The 17,144-nt window shown below is 41.2% G+C and overlaps 1 protein-coding gene across 6 annotated transcripts in view; it reads right to left on the reverse strand.

Moving 5' to 3' along the window:
• Positions 1–17,144, reverse strand: part of cdc42bpab (CDC42 binding protein kinase alpha (DMPK-like) b) — a 136,691-nt gene that overhangs the window by 64,192 nt on the left and 55,355 nt on the right. For all 6 annotated transcript variants that reach the window (XM_079571777.1, XM_079571774.1, XM_079571773.1 and 3 more), the window contains exons 3-5: positions 15,062–15,145; positions 12,967–13,062; positions 5,681–5,829 (exon numbers count right to left, since the gene is read on the reverse strand). In XM_079571777.1, coding sequence (XP_079427903.1) covers positions 5,681–5,829; positions 12,967–13,062; positions 15,062–15,145 — 329 coding nt within the window. The remainder of the gene's footprint in view (positions 1–5,680; positions 5,830–12,966; positions 13,063–15,061; positions 15,146–17,144) is intronic.

The following is a 17,144-nucleotide window of genomic DNA, read 5'->3' on the forward strand; positions in this document are numbered from 1 at the left end:
TATGACATGTTTATGGACGCATCGCTCCCGACTCCTCTCATAATTACAAAGTCAGAACAGTTCGTGCCCATCAAATGCCGCCAATATCATACATTAAAAACACTCATAAACGACAGACCTCCATTTAGGGGAATTACGTTTGGAAATGGAAAAATCCCCAAGAGAAATCTGACATCATAGACACAGATTGCAGAGTTTTTGTAATTTTTTTTGTGCTTGTAATTTGCCTAACTGGTGTAATGTCGCTGTAACATACATTAGGGCGGTTTAATGAGGGCGTTTGCGAGCGCCGTCCCTTGAGTCATAGGTGAGTGATGAGGCAGGCTGAGATACATAAACACCCCCCCCCCCTCCACCCTCCTCTGAGCCGGCGGGACGTCCCATGGGAGAAGCACGCACAGAGGGCTGAAGCGCCACCGCACCCCCCGCCCACGCGAGTCTCGGCACACCCCGTTATTACAGGCCCAAAAGAGTCCACCAGGGAGGGACTGGAGGGAGGGAAGCTGCCCCCCCGCCCCCTCCCCAGCGTAACACCATGTAATTTTGTGGCTGTTTTTTGCAATGTATGGATTTAAATCGACAGGTCTCGATGTCTCTCTTCTCTGTCGAAAGCGGTTTTCGTTTAGTTTGTGAAGTTATTTTGAATGTGGGACTTATGTTCAAGGGTGCACGAGTGGAGAATAAAGCGCTTTTATGTTAAACACTGAGCTGAACATCTCACAAAGAATCAGCATTTAAATCATCTGTGCAAGTGCGATTAGATCTAAGAAATACGTTTTAATCTAGAGTCAGTTCTAAGTGCACATTCCAACAAGATTGTGAGCATTGAAGCAGCACTAAGTATCTTGTATTACCCCCAGAGGGACTACGAAAAGGATGTATTAAGTTAAACAAGTGTTAATGGTATGATTGGGGGGGGTCTTTCATCTCCCCCTGGTGTCCACACTTGCAACTTCGCTTCCTACAGGTCGGAGTCCCCAATACACACTAATGGAATCACAAAGAAGAAGCTAACAGGCTAACGGGCAAAGCTAACTGCAGGATAGCGCCACTTAAACAGTATTTACAGCCAAGTTTGAGTGAAAAAAAAATCATCTCCATTGTGTAACTGGATGTACAATATCCCTCTGTCCCTTTGTCTTTTCTGTCAGCGTAGTATTTACTTTCACGGGCAATTAATGAGTAAAAAAACACAACATGCTACGACACCGTGTTAATTTCGTCGACTAAAATATTTAGTCTTAATTTTAGTCAAAGTGATATTTTTTCCGACTAAAATTGGACTAAAACTAAATTAAAAGTTTTTCATGAGACTAAAACTATGACTAAAATGTCCAGGTATTTCAGTCGACTAAAATCAGACTAAATAAAAATGAAAAGGAGAGACTAAAATCATCCAAACTTCTATTGTCCGTCTGAAAGAGCCTCAGATCATGTAAATTCTCTGCCAAAGGATCAGCTCTGAGCTTTGTTCATGTGGAGCAGCTCCATGAAGCAGAGGAACAACATTAAATATGATTAGAATGAATATTATCAATGCAAAGTCGACTAAATTAGTCTTAAATTTAGTCGACTAAAACTAGACTTAAATTGAAACCATTTTTTTGACTAAATCTCGACTAAAATTACATTAAATTTTAGTCAAAACACTAAAACTAAAATAAAATATGTTGTCAAAATGAACACTGTACGACACCTGCAGTGGCGCTTATGGCCTCTAGGGGCATGAGTTACTTAGTACTGCTTTAACACTTGAGTGATGACTAAAATAGAGGTCTAGACTACAGGATTACATCAGCTAAGGTTTTATACATAATTAATTGATGCAGATTGTGTGGTTTTCAGAGCACGATGTATTACATAAATAATTGGCGCATTAGCAACCGGACGATTGTGGCCATTAAAATTGTAATATTGATTCGACTGCGCAGCCCACATGTAGATTTTGTGTATTTATTCATTATTTATTTAACCTTTAGGGAATTTTGCTTCTCATTTACAATCACTGACATGTATTTGGTGCCAAAAAAACAAAAAATAAACATTATACTACAAAGTTTATGGAGTGTGTTTCATGTACTTTTGAGCAAGAAAGCGTATTGGTCCGTGCAAATCACTTCTTTTCAGTCCAGTCTTGCCCTGGTAACAAAAGCAGAGCAACAGGAACCCGACTGCTCCTCCTTTATCTCCTCTTTAGACCCTCCCTTGTTGTCGAACCATCTTTCCAAATTGCTGTCACGGGTCTCCTGAGAAACGCAGCGCTGTAATTATGTTAGCGTGCCAACGTGACCACTTCCGGTCCGGCACTCCCAGGGGCATCTCCAGCGGCCCGTGGGCTCCTGCGCCACGGGGGGAAGTGGCTCTGGAGGGTCTGGAGGGTCTGGAGGGTCTGGAGGGTCTGGAGGCTCTGGAGGGTCTGCAGACTGCGAACGCTGCGCTTTTGAGGCGGTTTGGTCTCATGAGCGAGAGTGACTGCGCTGTGGCTGCAGTGGAAGCAGGAAGAGGGCACAAAGGCAACGCTGAACATGACGGCTAACGCTGAACAGACAATAGGGATGAAGGAGGGTTTTTAAATATAGGCTTTTCAGAAATGAGTCACAGTTGTGGATGCGATAAGACTCAAAATACTGCACCTTTGCTCATCACACACTTATTTTCTATTAATGTCAAATGATCGGTCTTGGTTTCAAATACAGTCATTCTAAAGTCAAAGGATTATGTATTTTTCATTAGGGCTACACGATATTGAAGTAACTTGCGAAATGGAATAAGGCGGTGCAATATTGTAATGATATTATTGAGATATTTTATCAATACTTTATCAACATGTTTCATTCAAATTAAAGGGACTATACAGAGTTTAAAAATGTTAAAGTTATGTATTTTCTTCCCCTACATGTTCCAACAATGTCCTAATGTGTAGAATGAGCTCAGACCTGTTCACCACAACTGCCTCTAAAATCCTGCACTGTCACTCAGAAAGGTGTTCATTCGGGTCTGAAGTGCCGTCATGCACGAGCTTAATATAGAAGCTGCAGTTACGCATAAGACCTGAGGTGGCAGTAGTGAGTATAAAATGGCTAACTTGCATCTAGCCCCTTTAAACACAAATTGGAAGTTTTTCAGCCAGCAGAAGTCAACAAAAAACACAAAATCAATATCAAAACGAGGGTAAAACGGAGCTTTTACACACTTTTAAGTTTGTTTTTGGCTGTTTTGTTTTCAGATGAAGACTGTAGTGATGTTGCGATACATTGTGGCTTCTCCCCATACGGATATTGCCTAATATTCCCACATAATATCGCGATACGATGTTTTCTGTGTTATATTGTGCGGCCCTATTATTAGGACCGGGACAAAATATCGGATTAGATTTGGATCGCAATACTTTCAATACTTGTGTTTGGAGGCATTTTTATCTTGCTCTTTGTTTCCCAGCTTGTTACTTTTTGTGCTAATGGTCTTAACGCTTCAATAAATGTCAAATGGCATTTTGTTTATATACTTTGACACATGACTGTTTTCTTTTTACAAATTTTAAGGTAAACATATTACAAATCAATTACATAAATAAATACAGTATCGCAATTCCTATGGGATCGGCCCCTGAATATCGTGATGCGTATCGGATCGTGACAAAAGTGGATCGTCCCAGCCCTGCCTATTAGTCATGTATTGCTATTTTACCAATGGGCGCTGGCTGCTCTGCTTTATGAACTGGGGGCCGCCATTGCTGTAGTACCTCCATATCGCCACTAGGCCCCCATTGAAAAGCATTGGAGTTTAGACACCTTAAAAACAACTTTAAAGCCTGGTTTCTATTTTTTCAACACTAGACTAGGCGAGATATTCCTCCTGAGATAACGCTGGGATAACGCTGGGTTAATATATGAAACCAGGCTGGTTTTCGTAAGAATTTTTTAAATCTGGTACTTAATGAGGCTCGGACTGTTAGCATTGGAGCAGCGCGAGCTAGACGTCCCACAAGGGCCGAGTCTATGGTGAAAATCCCGCCCGTATGTCCTTTTTAGGAACATGCTTCGTCAGAGCTGGGGAGGGGGAGTCTGTAAACCCTCCATCAATTCCCCCTTGACCGTGGTCATTATGGTAAACGGGGAGGAGTGAGCAGAAGACGTCCATTATTTTTTACAGTCTATGTATTTTACAGAGTCAATGTTTTGGTGTTTTGAATGATTGTGATTCTTTCTCGTAAAGCACTGAGAGGGACTCAGTGTAGCACCATGTGCTTTATAAATAAACATGTTTTGCTATATTATTCTATTTATAGTAATATGTATTATTATTAGTGATGCTTTACTTTTTATGTGTCACACTTAGGGCTGGGTACTGTTAAACAATACCAGTAGAATGGTACCGTAAAAAAAAGTTTAGATACAACTATTGAAAGAAAAAAAAAAATACTGAAAAAAATATATTATATCTTTAAAAGCCCCCTCCTGGAACCGCCACCGTGGTGGAGGGGTTTGAGCGCCCGAATGATCCTGGAGCTCTGTTGTCGGGGCTTCGTGCCCCTGGTAGGGTCTCCTATGGCAAACAGGTCCTATAGGTGACGGGTCAGACAAAGAGCGGTTCAGAAGCCCCTTATGAGAGACCAACAGGCCCGGTCAGAACCATGAGGCCGTCCTTCTGTGGACCCACCACCTGCAGGAGGCGCCATAAGGGGCTGGTGCAATGAATTCGGGCAAATCCAACAGCTGCCCCACGACCCGGAAACAGAAAAGTGGAAGAAAATGGATGGATGGATCTTTAAAGTTTTGATGCCTGTTGGTCCAGGGACAGCATTAAAGGAAGTTACTGGCTCATGTTTTATGGTTCAACTTCTATAAGAGAAATTATTTCGTATCGCTCAGGTATTGGCATCAAAAACCAAGTATCGTTCAAGTTCCAATATCAAACTTTTTTTTAGCGGTACCCAGCCCTCGTCGCACTTTGGAAACACGTGTTCATAATGTGCTATAGAAACAAAGCTGGCTCGGATTCACTCTCTGAGGCGGTGAGCTACATCTGAAGGCACAGCTGCTCTCGTGTAGCCTGGCACACAACACAACACAAATATAGCATAAAAGATCCAGTTAACAGATCCACACCACCTTTCAATGAAACATTCAATCGGCGCAGCTTAAAGGAACTCACACTCACTATAGAATTTCTCCAACAAGCCAACTCTCTCTGCGGAGTGAGGGGAGCCCATTCAAGCTCCACAGAAGCTCAAATAAAAGCATCAACAACAGCACATAGTCAGACTACGAGACGACCGCTCACATCAGCCAGCCTCATGTGGAGTTCAAAAGCACCAGAACATCGAACTTTACAGTGATCAAACACAATACGGCGAAATTACTGAGTGGTAAAAACATATCGGTGATGACTGACGACGAACATGTGCTCCCAGTCTGCATTTGTTTTCATTAACCGCAGTAATGCCCCGCAGCTGGAAAACTACCCACAGAAAGAATAATGTCAGTGCAGCGAGCATCCATCATCAGCCGCGGTCAGAGACACCGTTTTGGACTTGGACACGGCCTGAACAAACGCTATGCCCCCGTGTTCAATGAATCACAAAGAAAGTGTGTCTCAATGATGCGTATGACATGTTTACATTATGTTTCTAGCACAAACGCTGCCTTGAAGCTCACGTCCTGCAGCAGAGGCCCCTCACCTGTGGACGTAGTGCAGCTGGTGGACAGAGTCGATCGCCAGCACCATCTCAGCCAGGTAGAACTTGGCCATCTCCTCCGGAAGACGGTCCTCGAATTTACTCAGCAGAGTCAGGAGGTCGCCGCCCACGTAGTAGTCCATCACGAGGTACTGCACGCAACAAAACATATCAGGGAGTTATTCTTTTAAACAGCGATCGCACTTTACAGGAATTCTCTCTCTAACTTTAGTTATCAACAGAACACAGGAAAATGGGACTAAAACTGCTTCACTAAAAATGTAGCGCACAAATTGCTTCCAAGAGAATGTTTGTAATTCATCTATATCAGGGGGGGCCAACTAGTCAGAGACCAAGATCCGAAATGTTCAACCTTGATCCTGTGAAGAGCCACAAAGGCACCGGCCATTAGTGAGATCCAGGGGCGGTACTTCATTGTGATTAAATAGAATTTCACCGTTATATTTAATCACAATAAACTATAACTTTATGCCTTTTTCTTTCTTTTTTTTATAATTGTGTTAGATTTAATGGTTTTACTCCTCACCAAGATTGAAATACATGTATATTAACTGACATTTTGTGCTGTTCTGCTCTGACTGAGACAGAATTAGATTTTTTTTAAATTCTTTTTAATGCTGGGGTGTGTTTGTATGTGGGGCCCTGCCCACGGAGCCCCCTGCTCGGATTCGCCCCTGGCCTGAGCGCTCAGAGCCTGCAGCTCGGTCCTGACTGGACTGTGCAGAGAACGCACTCTAGGCTGCACAAAGTTCTTAACCAGGAGCCTCTGGACGACTGAGATTGTGTTTTAAGTTGCATTTGTTACAGTTTCAGTCACATGTGGAAGAAAAGTCATGACTTTGCGTATTTCCGCGTTACGATGTCGCGCTTCGCATCATAAGCTACATAAAAGCTCCGCTTTTTTCCATTTCCTAATGTAGATCTTTTTCTGTGAATATGAGGCCAAATTACATCAAATAAAGAGTAGCTGATCAGAAACAGTGTTAATTTTGACAACATGTTTTATTTTAGTTTTAGTCTTTTGACTAAAATGTAATTTAATTGTAGTCGAGATTTAGTCAAAAAAAGCTTTTCAATTTTAGTCTAGTTTAAGTCGACTAAAATTGCACGTCAATTTAGTCGACTAAATTTAAGACTAATTTAGTCGACTTTGCATTTATAATATTCATTATAATCATATGTAATGTTGTTCCTCTGCTTCATGGAGCTGCTCCACATGAACAAAGCTCAGAGCTGATCCTTTAGCAGAGAATTTACATGATCTCAGGCTCTTTCAGACGCTCAATAGAAGTTTGGATGATTTTAGTCTCTCCTTTTCATTTTTATTTAGTCTTATTTTAGTCGACTAAAATATCGGGACATTTTAGTCATAGTTTTAGTCTCATGAGAAACTTTTGATTTAGTTTTAGTCCAATTTTAGTCACAAAAATATCACTTTGACTAAAATTAAGACTAAATATTTTAGTCGACGAAATTAACACTGATCAGAAACCTGAAAAGCACAGAAGCTGATCCCAGAGCCACGATCTGCCTGTTGTTCAACCTACATCCCTCTTTGAGTGAGGCTGCACGGGCACCTTTTCACGCGGCCTCAAAAAGGAGAGAGATTCGGACTCTCATTCATGTAGAGATGGAAACAGGGTCTGTAGGATTATGGTTGGATTTTTGGTCAAGATTCTTAAAGACTGTTACAGTTTATGGGAGACATTTACCAATTATTTTGCAAAGAGCTGCATTGTATTAAACATCTTCAATCATGCAAAGAGCCGCACTCTGATTGGCCAAGAGCCGCATGTGACTCGAGAGCCGCCCCGGATCTATATCATCATAATCTTAAATTGTGAAATTGATTAAAGCAACATATTAAAAGAGGTATATTTAACTTGTATGCTTTTGCAACCTTCTGGTGGACCACTCCTGTCACTTCAGCTCAAGGCTACTGGGAAATAAGGTCATGGTGGACAATAACTCATTATCTTTCCACAAATGACTCAACACACAACCCCACTCCGGTGACGTCTCACAGCGTCACGACCTAATGTCACTGGCAGAGGCGTTCAGCACATTCTCACGTGGCTTCCATTCACAGAGATCACGTCCATGCGGTTCGGTGAGTGGGCATTAACTCCTGCGTCACGCTGCTACTGTCCGGTTTCTCACACCGTTACTGCTCCTGGAGGAGAGCTGGAGCGCGGCGTGCCAAGACTTTTGAGGAGTCTTCTAAAAATACGAGCGGCGCTGTCGTTTTAAACCTCGGGGAGTGTCCAGGGCCAAGCATCTGTTGTGAGAATGTGGGAAATGGAATGAGGAGCAGCCGCGGCATTTGAACTGAAGGTCATGGGGAGAGCGGCCAATCATAAGACGGAAAAGACTCGCAGGAAGGGTTAAGGTGACACATTCTATAGTTTAATGCGGAGAGGGGGCAGGTCAGAACTACATGTCACTTTTAATTTATGGTTAAGAGCTCAAATAGCCACCACACAAAAACTGACCAAATTTTAAATCCTCTAGTCCAGGGGTAGGAGAGTAGCTTTTTCTTCATCGTCAAAAGACCAAGGGCCGGACCCTCCAATTCAAGTAAAGCATCACTTTCTGGATAAGCCAGTGTTGTACATCATATACACTGGAAAAGTGTCCATCTTAAATTAGATAAATGACTTAAAATCACTTAAATAAAGTGTTTTTTATGTTAAATTTCAGTCCGTTTGAACTAATCTAAGATCAGATAAAAACGCTAATGCCAAAGGAACAAACAGAATCCCACTGGAAATCAGGCAAAGTAACTTCTACTACTGTAAAACATATTCATTAGTCACTTGAAATTATACAAAATAATCTGAATTAAGAAAAAAACTTGTGCTTGTTCCATTGGCAAGAATAGATTTTATCTGCTCTAAGGCCAGAGCAAATCTACTCCAACTCCAAACTTAAGATCTTAAGGCGAGACACTGCAGGTGAATAGGGAAAAAACATAAATGTAGAGATCTCAATTTGAAGCTTTTGCTGAGCATCACAGATATAAATATGAGAAAAAAATCTATTGCATTTTTTCTGTCATTTTATGTTTTCACATAAAAATAAGGCATTTTGAGCATTAAAATGGCCAAAATTGCCTATATTTTGGGAAATCAAAATAATGAATTGAGCCAGATTAAATGTTATAGTTTTAATTTATTGACATATTAGAAACTAAGATTTATTCAGAGGGGATTTTGGATATTTTGTTTAGTTTATCAATAAACTAATCATCAGTGAAAAAATCTGTAAAAACTCAAATTCTGCCTGTTTTTTTGGTTTCAAAGCTGAATAAATCAGGCTAGGAATTAGATATTAAAAAATCCCTCTGAAAAAACCTTCAAAATATTGTTGTGTCTCAGCCTGTAAAGTGTGGAGTCTGTGGGAGCTTCTATAAGGGCTCAGGCTCTGCCCGAGTGCGGCTTCTCTCATTCAGAGAAAACCAGCCCTGAAGTTTTGTAGCGAGTGCTCATGCTCGGCCCGTTCTTCCACTTTTCCGCTCCAGCGTCTCGTAGGAGGAAAAACACCATATTTGGGTGAAAGCGTCATCACGGGGCCCCTTAGCAGGACACGTGGATGTCAAATCTGTCAATATTTATGAATGAAAACCCGCGGGAAAGACGGCCTTTCTACTTCCGGGTCGCCCCCACCTCGCAGACAAAACATCATAAAATAAACATCATCATTTTTATATCTGACATGAAAACTAAGATGTAAAGGGAGGAAAATAGATACAAATCTCCACTTCGACCACTGTGAAAAATCAATACTTTCACCTGCCGTGTCTCGCCTTAATTCAAGTAGATTTAAGTAATTTCTACCTATAGATGAGTGTTCTTTTAGGATTATGGCCTAAAAGGGTGCTCTGCTAAGACATTTTAAGGTACTTTAACAGGCCTTTGATCTCTGATTTGGGTCATAATATTTCTCAAAATCATCTCGAGGGCCAGAGTTTGATGATGGAGGACGTTTCCTGCTCTAGTCTGTACTTTAACTTCGGTAAATATTGCTTTGAAGTCACAATGTTCACACTCCAGTCATTCCTTGTTACTCTTGTCAAAATCCCTACCTCTGGACTTGTATTTATATAAACGTTCCCTCGTCGTTACCTAATTCCCTGCGAGGCTGAGTCATGCGTTTGCCAGTGGGCGGAAGTGAATATGCACATTACAGTGTCAGCGTCGACTGTGCAGAGGTGGAACTGCGGCTAAAAATGAGGCGCCGAGTGATGTGGAGAAATGACAGGTGGGGCGACTGTTCTCTCGGGCTCAGCGGGCGGCGGCTCGAAGTGCAGGAATGTGCGAACACGGGAGAGGGTTAGACTGGAGACGGAAGTGGCCGCCGGCAAAAGGGGGATGACCGCATCGCAAGGAAGAACAATAGAAAAAAAAAAAGGTTTGGGGTGTTTTTAGCCTTTACCGAACCACAAACACGAAGACGGGCTTGACCGAGTGGCTAACTTTGAAATCAGGAACTGTATGAGAAAACCACAGGACCACACACTCTTCCTGTGAGCGAAACGATATGTTCTGCAAAAACTGACCCCTTCTCTTCATATAATGTTGTTCCATCATGAAAAACACAACAAAAGGTGAGTTTTTTTTTTTATCCCAAGATCCGAAAACGCTTAAAACCACCTTCTGCTGTCATAAGGTGGCGCTGCTTTATGTTTTATCCCATAGATATATAAATAAAGATCTTCTTCTTCTTCTAGATACAGACGGCATTGCGTTATAGAAGGGGGCGTGGCTTCGCTGAGGGGGCGTGGCTTCGCCGAGGGGGAAAACAGTAGGGATGGGCGATACCACATTTTTTGGAATCGATACGATACCGATACTTCTGGGGTCATTTTTGTCGATACCGATCATATCATATGGGTGAATGTATTTCAATCAATATACATTTCTAAAACTGGTTATTTTGTACAATTAGCAGGTCAATTAAAATTATATTACTTTAACTGGTTAATTAAACAATACTAATGTGTAATTAAACACATAAACAACATTTTAAATTAATGCTTAAATGAAAAACAGAACCTAAACCAGAATGATCAGCCTGGCTCAGTTCAATCCTTTGCTGTTGTGACTGTTTTGGCTCAGAACAAAGAAATAAATCATCCTTTTGTGTTGATAATTGCTGCCCCACCTTCCTTTTACATATGCAATATCGACACTTTAAAAATTTGGTCTCGATCCGTCCATCCCTAGAAAATAGAATCATCAGGGAAACTGTTTTTCACACTTTTTAGCCATTTTCTGGTGAAATATGAACTTATTTATCACATACAAATAAAGTAAAGTCTAAATCGGGTCCATTTGGATGTTTATTCACAGCAGATTGTTCAGTAGAAGCGAAAAAACGGCAGTCGTAGCTTGAGCTAGCTAGCATTAGCATTAGCACAATGCTGAAATGTAGCATCACATTAGCATTCTCTGTTATTTATGTATTTATGGGCTGGTGAACCACTTTGCTCTTCTCCATGTCTTTGTATATTCATTTAGTAGAAAACTATGTAATTCTGCATTTGTTAAATTAGTTTTGGAATAATTTAGTTTAGATTTTCCTGCAAATTGTTTTCCCCCTTAAAGGAATAGGCCACCGTTTTTACATACTAAAATATGTTCTTACCTCACTTTAGACGTGTTAATATATCCCCGTCTGGTCTTTGTCCGTGCGCTCTGTCACGCAAACGGAGCACATACGCAGCCTCTCCCACATGTCACATAGCTCCGAAAAAGCTCACGATAGAAGCTACCAAGCTCTTCCACGTGTTCCCTATTTAAATAAAGTTACGTGAAGTGTTTTCATGCGAAGTATATTTACACAGAAATGTAACATGTCGATTTTATAAGCAAATAAAAAGGGGGACTATATTGTGAGGCGTAATGATACGAGGAGTAAAACGTCCGCGCAGTAACTCCTAAAGGTTATTGACGGAAGTGAGCGGGGGAAGTCTTTAGGAGTTACTACGCGGACGCTGTGCTCCTCGTATCATTACGCCTCACAATATAGTCCCCCTTTTTATTTGCTTATAAAATCGACACGTTACATTTCTGTGTAAATATACTTCGCATGAAAACACTTCACGTAACTTTATTTAAGTAGGGAACACGTGGAAGAGCTTGGTAGCTTCTATCGTGAGCTTTTTTGGAGCTATGTGACATGTGGGAGAGGCTGCGTATGTGTGAGCGCACGGACAAAGACCAGACGGGGATATATTAACACGTCTAAAGTGAGGTAAGAACATATTTTAGTATGTAAAAACGGTGGCCTATTCCTTTAAGGGGAGACACTGCAGGTGAATAGGGAAAAAAAAAAATGGAGAGATGACAATTTGAAGCTTTTGCTAAACATCACAGGTATAAATATGAGAAAAAATGTATTGCACTTTTTCTGTCATTTTATGTTTTCACATAAAAATAAGACATTTTGAGCATTAAAATGGCCACAATTGCCTATATTTTGGGAAACGAAATCAAAATAATGAGCCAGATTAAATGTTATGGTTTTATTTTAGTAACTAAGATTTTTTCAGAGGGATTTTGGATATTTTGTTTAGTTTTTCAATAAACTAATCATCAGTGAAAAAATCTGTAAAAACTCAAATTTTGCCTGTTTTTTGGTTTCAAAGTTGAATAAATCAGGCTAGGAATTAGACATTAAAAAATCCCTCTGAAAAAACCTTCAAAATATTGTTCGGTCTCAGACTGTAAAGTTTGGAGTCTGTGGGAGCTTCTATAAGGGCTCAGGCTCTGCCCGAGTGCGGCTTCTCTCATTCAGAGAAAACCAGCCCTGAAGTTTTGTAGCGAGTGCGCATGCTCGGCCCGTTCTTCCACTTTTCCGCTCCAGCGTCTCGTAGGAGGAAAAACACCATATTTGTGTGAAAGCGTCATCACGGGGCCCCTTAGCAGGACACGTGGATGTCAAATCTGTCAATATTTATGAATGAAAACCCGCGGGAAAGACGGCCTTTCTACGCGGCGCAGCAGCTACTTCCGGGTCGCCCCCACCTCGCAGACAAAACATCATAAAATAAACATCATCATTTTTATATCTGACATGAAAACTAAGATGTAAAGGGAGGAAAATAGATCAAAATCTCCACTTCGACCACTGCGTGAAAAATCAATACTTTCACCTGCCGTGTCTCGCCTTAATACATAAATCGGGCCGTTATCCATCCTTCGTATTAGTGCAGTATTTCGTAGGCAGAGTCGGTGGTTGACGGTTCTTTCAGTGACAAAACGTACCAGATTATTGTCGTCCTGAAAGGCGTAGTGCAGAGTCGTGATCCACTGGCAGTCCCCGTTCACCAACACGTCTCTCTCTTCTCGAAAACACGCCGTCTAAAAATACACCGGCACAAAACCCTTTGAGAAACACACTGAAAGACGAGGAGCACTTCAGTGTAATGCAAGGAGTAATTTCATAATGCGAGATTTGATTTGGGGTAATATTGATTAGGGATGCACCGATACCACTTTTCCTAAAACCGATACGAGTACTTTGATTTAAGTACTCGCCGATACGAGTACAAGGCAGTTTCTTCAACATTCTTACTTTTTTCACAGCAGATTGGTTTGTAATTAGTAAATTTACTCATTTGCTACACTTTTAAGAGCAGTTACATTAGAATTGTGCTGATGCCATTTATTTTTATTTTCATTCAATATCATTTTTTATTTGTATGGCACTGCACTGCAAAAAGTAATTAACTAGACTAGTATAAACATCTCAATTTGAGCATAATAATCAATTTTTGTTGTTGTTTTGACTAGTTAAGAAGTTCTTGGCATTTGTCTTAGATTATTTCACTTGTTCTGAGATGTTTCTGACTCGTTTCGATACATTTCGTCCTTATTTCAGGTCATTTTCTTTGTCAAAGGGGTAAGAAAATTGGTCTTATCTCATTGGCAATTTTACTTTCTTATTTCAAGCGAGATTTACCCTAGAACTGGTCTGAAATGTCCTCAAATAAGCAAAGTAAACTTGGTCCGATCAGGAAAAGTGTCTAAATGAGTGAAAACCACTCAAAACAAGACACATTTCCTCAATTCAAGTCATTTAAGACAATGCTTGATATTTACTGTTTGCAGTGTGTCCATCATAGACAGAAAAGCCCATGTCCTAAAGCTCCCAATGCCTGAGCTTTATTCATTTATGTGTTTTTATTTAACAATAGTATTGAGATGTTTCTTAAATGGTCTCTTTTCGTCTTTACTTCAGCTCCTGTAGATTTTCTCGTGTGTTTGTAGTAACTTAGCGAGTAGCTACAGCGTTTTCATTGTTCTGCTGCAGCTCATTTTCCCTCAATATAAACATGCTGTATGTCTTTAATTTTGGATTTTCTGAGGACTTTTTAGTCGCTGGGTTAGTTTTTCAGATGAATAAATCCCTGGGCATAAAACAGCGTCAGAATGGCCAAAACTGTTAGCTGCGAGTTAGCGACGTTAGCCTGTATGTTGTAAACACTGCAGACGCTGCAGCGCTAACAACATTAAGCTCTGGTTAAATCCAGCTCAGACTCTGGTTTAGAGAGCGCAGTCTGTAATAAAGTCAGCTCTATGTGGATTATTGTGTTTACACTAAACTTTTCTCCAGAGTACGAGTATGAGTAGAAGCATGTGGTATCGGTATCGGTGCATCCCTAATATTGATTGATATCCAAAGAATGAGGGTTACATAATATATCACCAAAATGCTGTTATCAAAACACCCATATCGCAAGAAGACACAATACACAGGTTCGAGTCCTTGGTTTGGTCTGGGGTAGAGTTCACAGTGACGTGTGATTTACTGTCTGTATCAATCCAAACCAGGTTCAGCCTGTGACCAGTTTTCCCAGAGATACACCGGGCTTTTCACAGAAACATAAAGCACACAGTCATGATTTATTCAAGGCTCCTACGCTTTTCTACAGAGGATATTATTAGGACATTATTGATCATGTTGCTGTGACAACTCAAAACAGACCAATTCCTTTCCTCGAAACCAGACGAGAAGAAAAGTGATACAAATTATAGCTGGAAACACAATCACAATATTAGTTTGTCGGCTTCGGGAGGAGGAGGAGGAGGAGGAGGAGGAGGAGGAGGAGGAGGAGGAGGAGGAGGAGGAGGAGGAGGAGGAGGAGGGAACACAAGCCGAACAGCACGTTTGGACATTGTCTTTTGTGACGTATGAGTCGGGAGACCCAGGGGAGCGGGAGGAATGTCAGGGAGGAGTCGATGAGAAAAACATGCATCAGCAGAGTTCAAGACCGAGGGGTTGTTGTCCAGGAATGACCGAGATCTTTGCTCGCTTTAAGTAAACGAATAATACTCATAATAATAACACAGAACCCACCTCCGCTCGCTTCAGCATCTCCCACTTGTTGAGGATCTTCATGGCGAATACCTTGTCTGTGTTTTTCACTTTTACGACGGCCACCTGCCAAAAACAAAGAGGGATACAAAGAAAGAAAGGTTAGAACAGCTTTGCAACCTTCAGCAGAACCAAAGAAAAGATCACCCTCACGAGAGAGACTGAGTTTAACCCTTTAATAGTTTGCTTAACCATTTGGTAGAGAACACTTGTGTCGTTTCTAATTCTGCCATTCTCTACCAAGTGTGTAATACTCAAAATATCCAGTTTAGATAAGGGTTGGACTAGTTTGGACTGATTTATGCTGGTTTTGGATTGGTTTAGACCTGGTTTGGGTTGGTTTAGACCTGGTTTGGATTGGTTTAGACCTGCCTTGGATTTGTTTGGACTGGTTTATGCTGGTTTGGATTGGGTTAGACCTGGTTTGGGTTGGTTTAGACCTGGTTTGGATTGGTTTAGACCTGGTTTGGATTGGTTTAGACCTGGTTTGGACCTGCCTTGGATCTGTTTGGACTGGTTGATGCTGGTTTTGGATTGGTTTAGACCTGGTTTTGGATTGGTTTAGACCTGGTTTGGATTGGTTTGGACCTGGTTTGGGTTGGTTTAGACCTGGTTTGGGTTGGTTTAGACCTGGTTTGGATTGGTTTGGACCTGGTTTGGGTTGGTTTAGACCTGGTTTGGATTGGTTTGGACCTGGTTTGGATTGGTTTGGACCTGGTTTGGATCTGTTTGGACTAGTTGATGCTGGTTTGGATTGGTTTAGACCTGGTTTGGATTGGTTTAGACCTGCCTTGGATCTGTTTGGACTAGTTGATGCTGGTTTGGACTGGTTTATGCTGGTTTGGATTGGTTTAGACCTGGTTTGGACTGGTTTTGATCAAGTTTGGACTGATTTAAGTCTCTTTTAACAACTGTTAGACCAGTTCAGACCAGTTTTAGACTGATTTAGATCATGCTTGGACCGGTTAAAAACATTGTGTCCCAAATGGTTCAAAAATGATTTGTTTTTCTAAAAGGTTGTGTGGGTAACATTAAAGGGTTAACCACAGACATCTATTCGGGATAATCAAGTTGTGCATGTTTTAGTTTTGGCCAACCAGCTAGTTTAAGATCTAGTTTCTTGTGGAGAATGATGGCAAAAACTGAACAAGTCCAGCAGTCCGGCGGAAGCACCAGCCAGTGCTCAAACACAGGCATGTAAACAGCCAGGGCTGAGGGGCCTGCAGTCTATTAAAGGGACTGGGGCATGCGCCTAATGCAATACAATGATAACATTCCTGTGATGTTTGGATTTCCCCGAGTGATCCCCCAGCAGAGAAGAGAAGAGAGAGGACATATAAAAGGGAGTGTGTTCTTGGAAAAACGCTCTGACTGTTTTGTTTTTGCTCTTTTCCGCTCTCCTCGTGGACTCTTGCGCCGTGCGATCCACAAAGACATTCACATAAACAGAGACGGAGATGATGATGAACGCTTCCAAGTAAATCCAAGGGAACAAAACGCAACATCACGGTGACGACATGTTTCCCGTTTCTGAACTTTCATTTTCGACCAAATAAATGAGAATCAAGGATCTCGAATGTCCTCTGAATCTCGAGGACTTTAAAGCCGTACTAAGTAACGCGTTTACCTTAAAGGAACAGGCCACTGTTTTTAAATACTGAGATATTTTCTTACCTTAGCTTTGACGAGTTCTTTAGGACCTGTCTGATCTTCAGTCACGTAAACACAGCGCAGGCGGCGTTAGCATTTAGCCTCTCCCTCTCTCCTCTATAGCTCCAAAACAGGTCAAGATAGAAGCTACCAAGCTCTTCCACGTTTTCCCTATTTAAATATGGTTACGTGAAGTGTTCCACTACAAAGTATAATTACACAAAATTAAACAATGTGGATTTTCTAGGTGGATAAAAGGCGTAATAATACCAGGAGTAGTTCGAAATTCGCGCAGTAATCTTCACTTTACTGTCCGGAAGCCAAATTACTCCTGGTATTATTACGCCTTACAATATAATTCCCCCTTTTATCCGCTTAGAAAATCCACATTGTTTAATTTTGTGTAATTATATTT

Source organism: Gobius niger, assembly GCF_951799975.1.
Source record: "Gobius niger genome assembly, chromosome: 15".
Classification (NCBI taxonomy): Eukaryota; Metazoa; Chordata; class Actinopteri; order Gobiiformes; family Gobiidae; genus Gobius; species Gobius niger.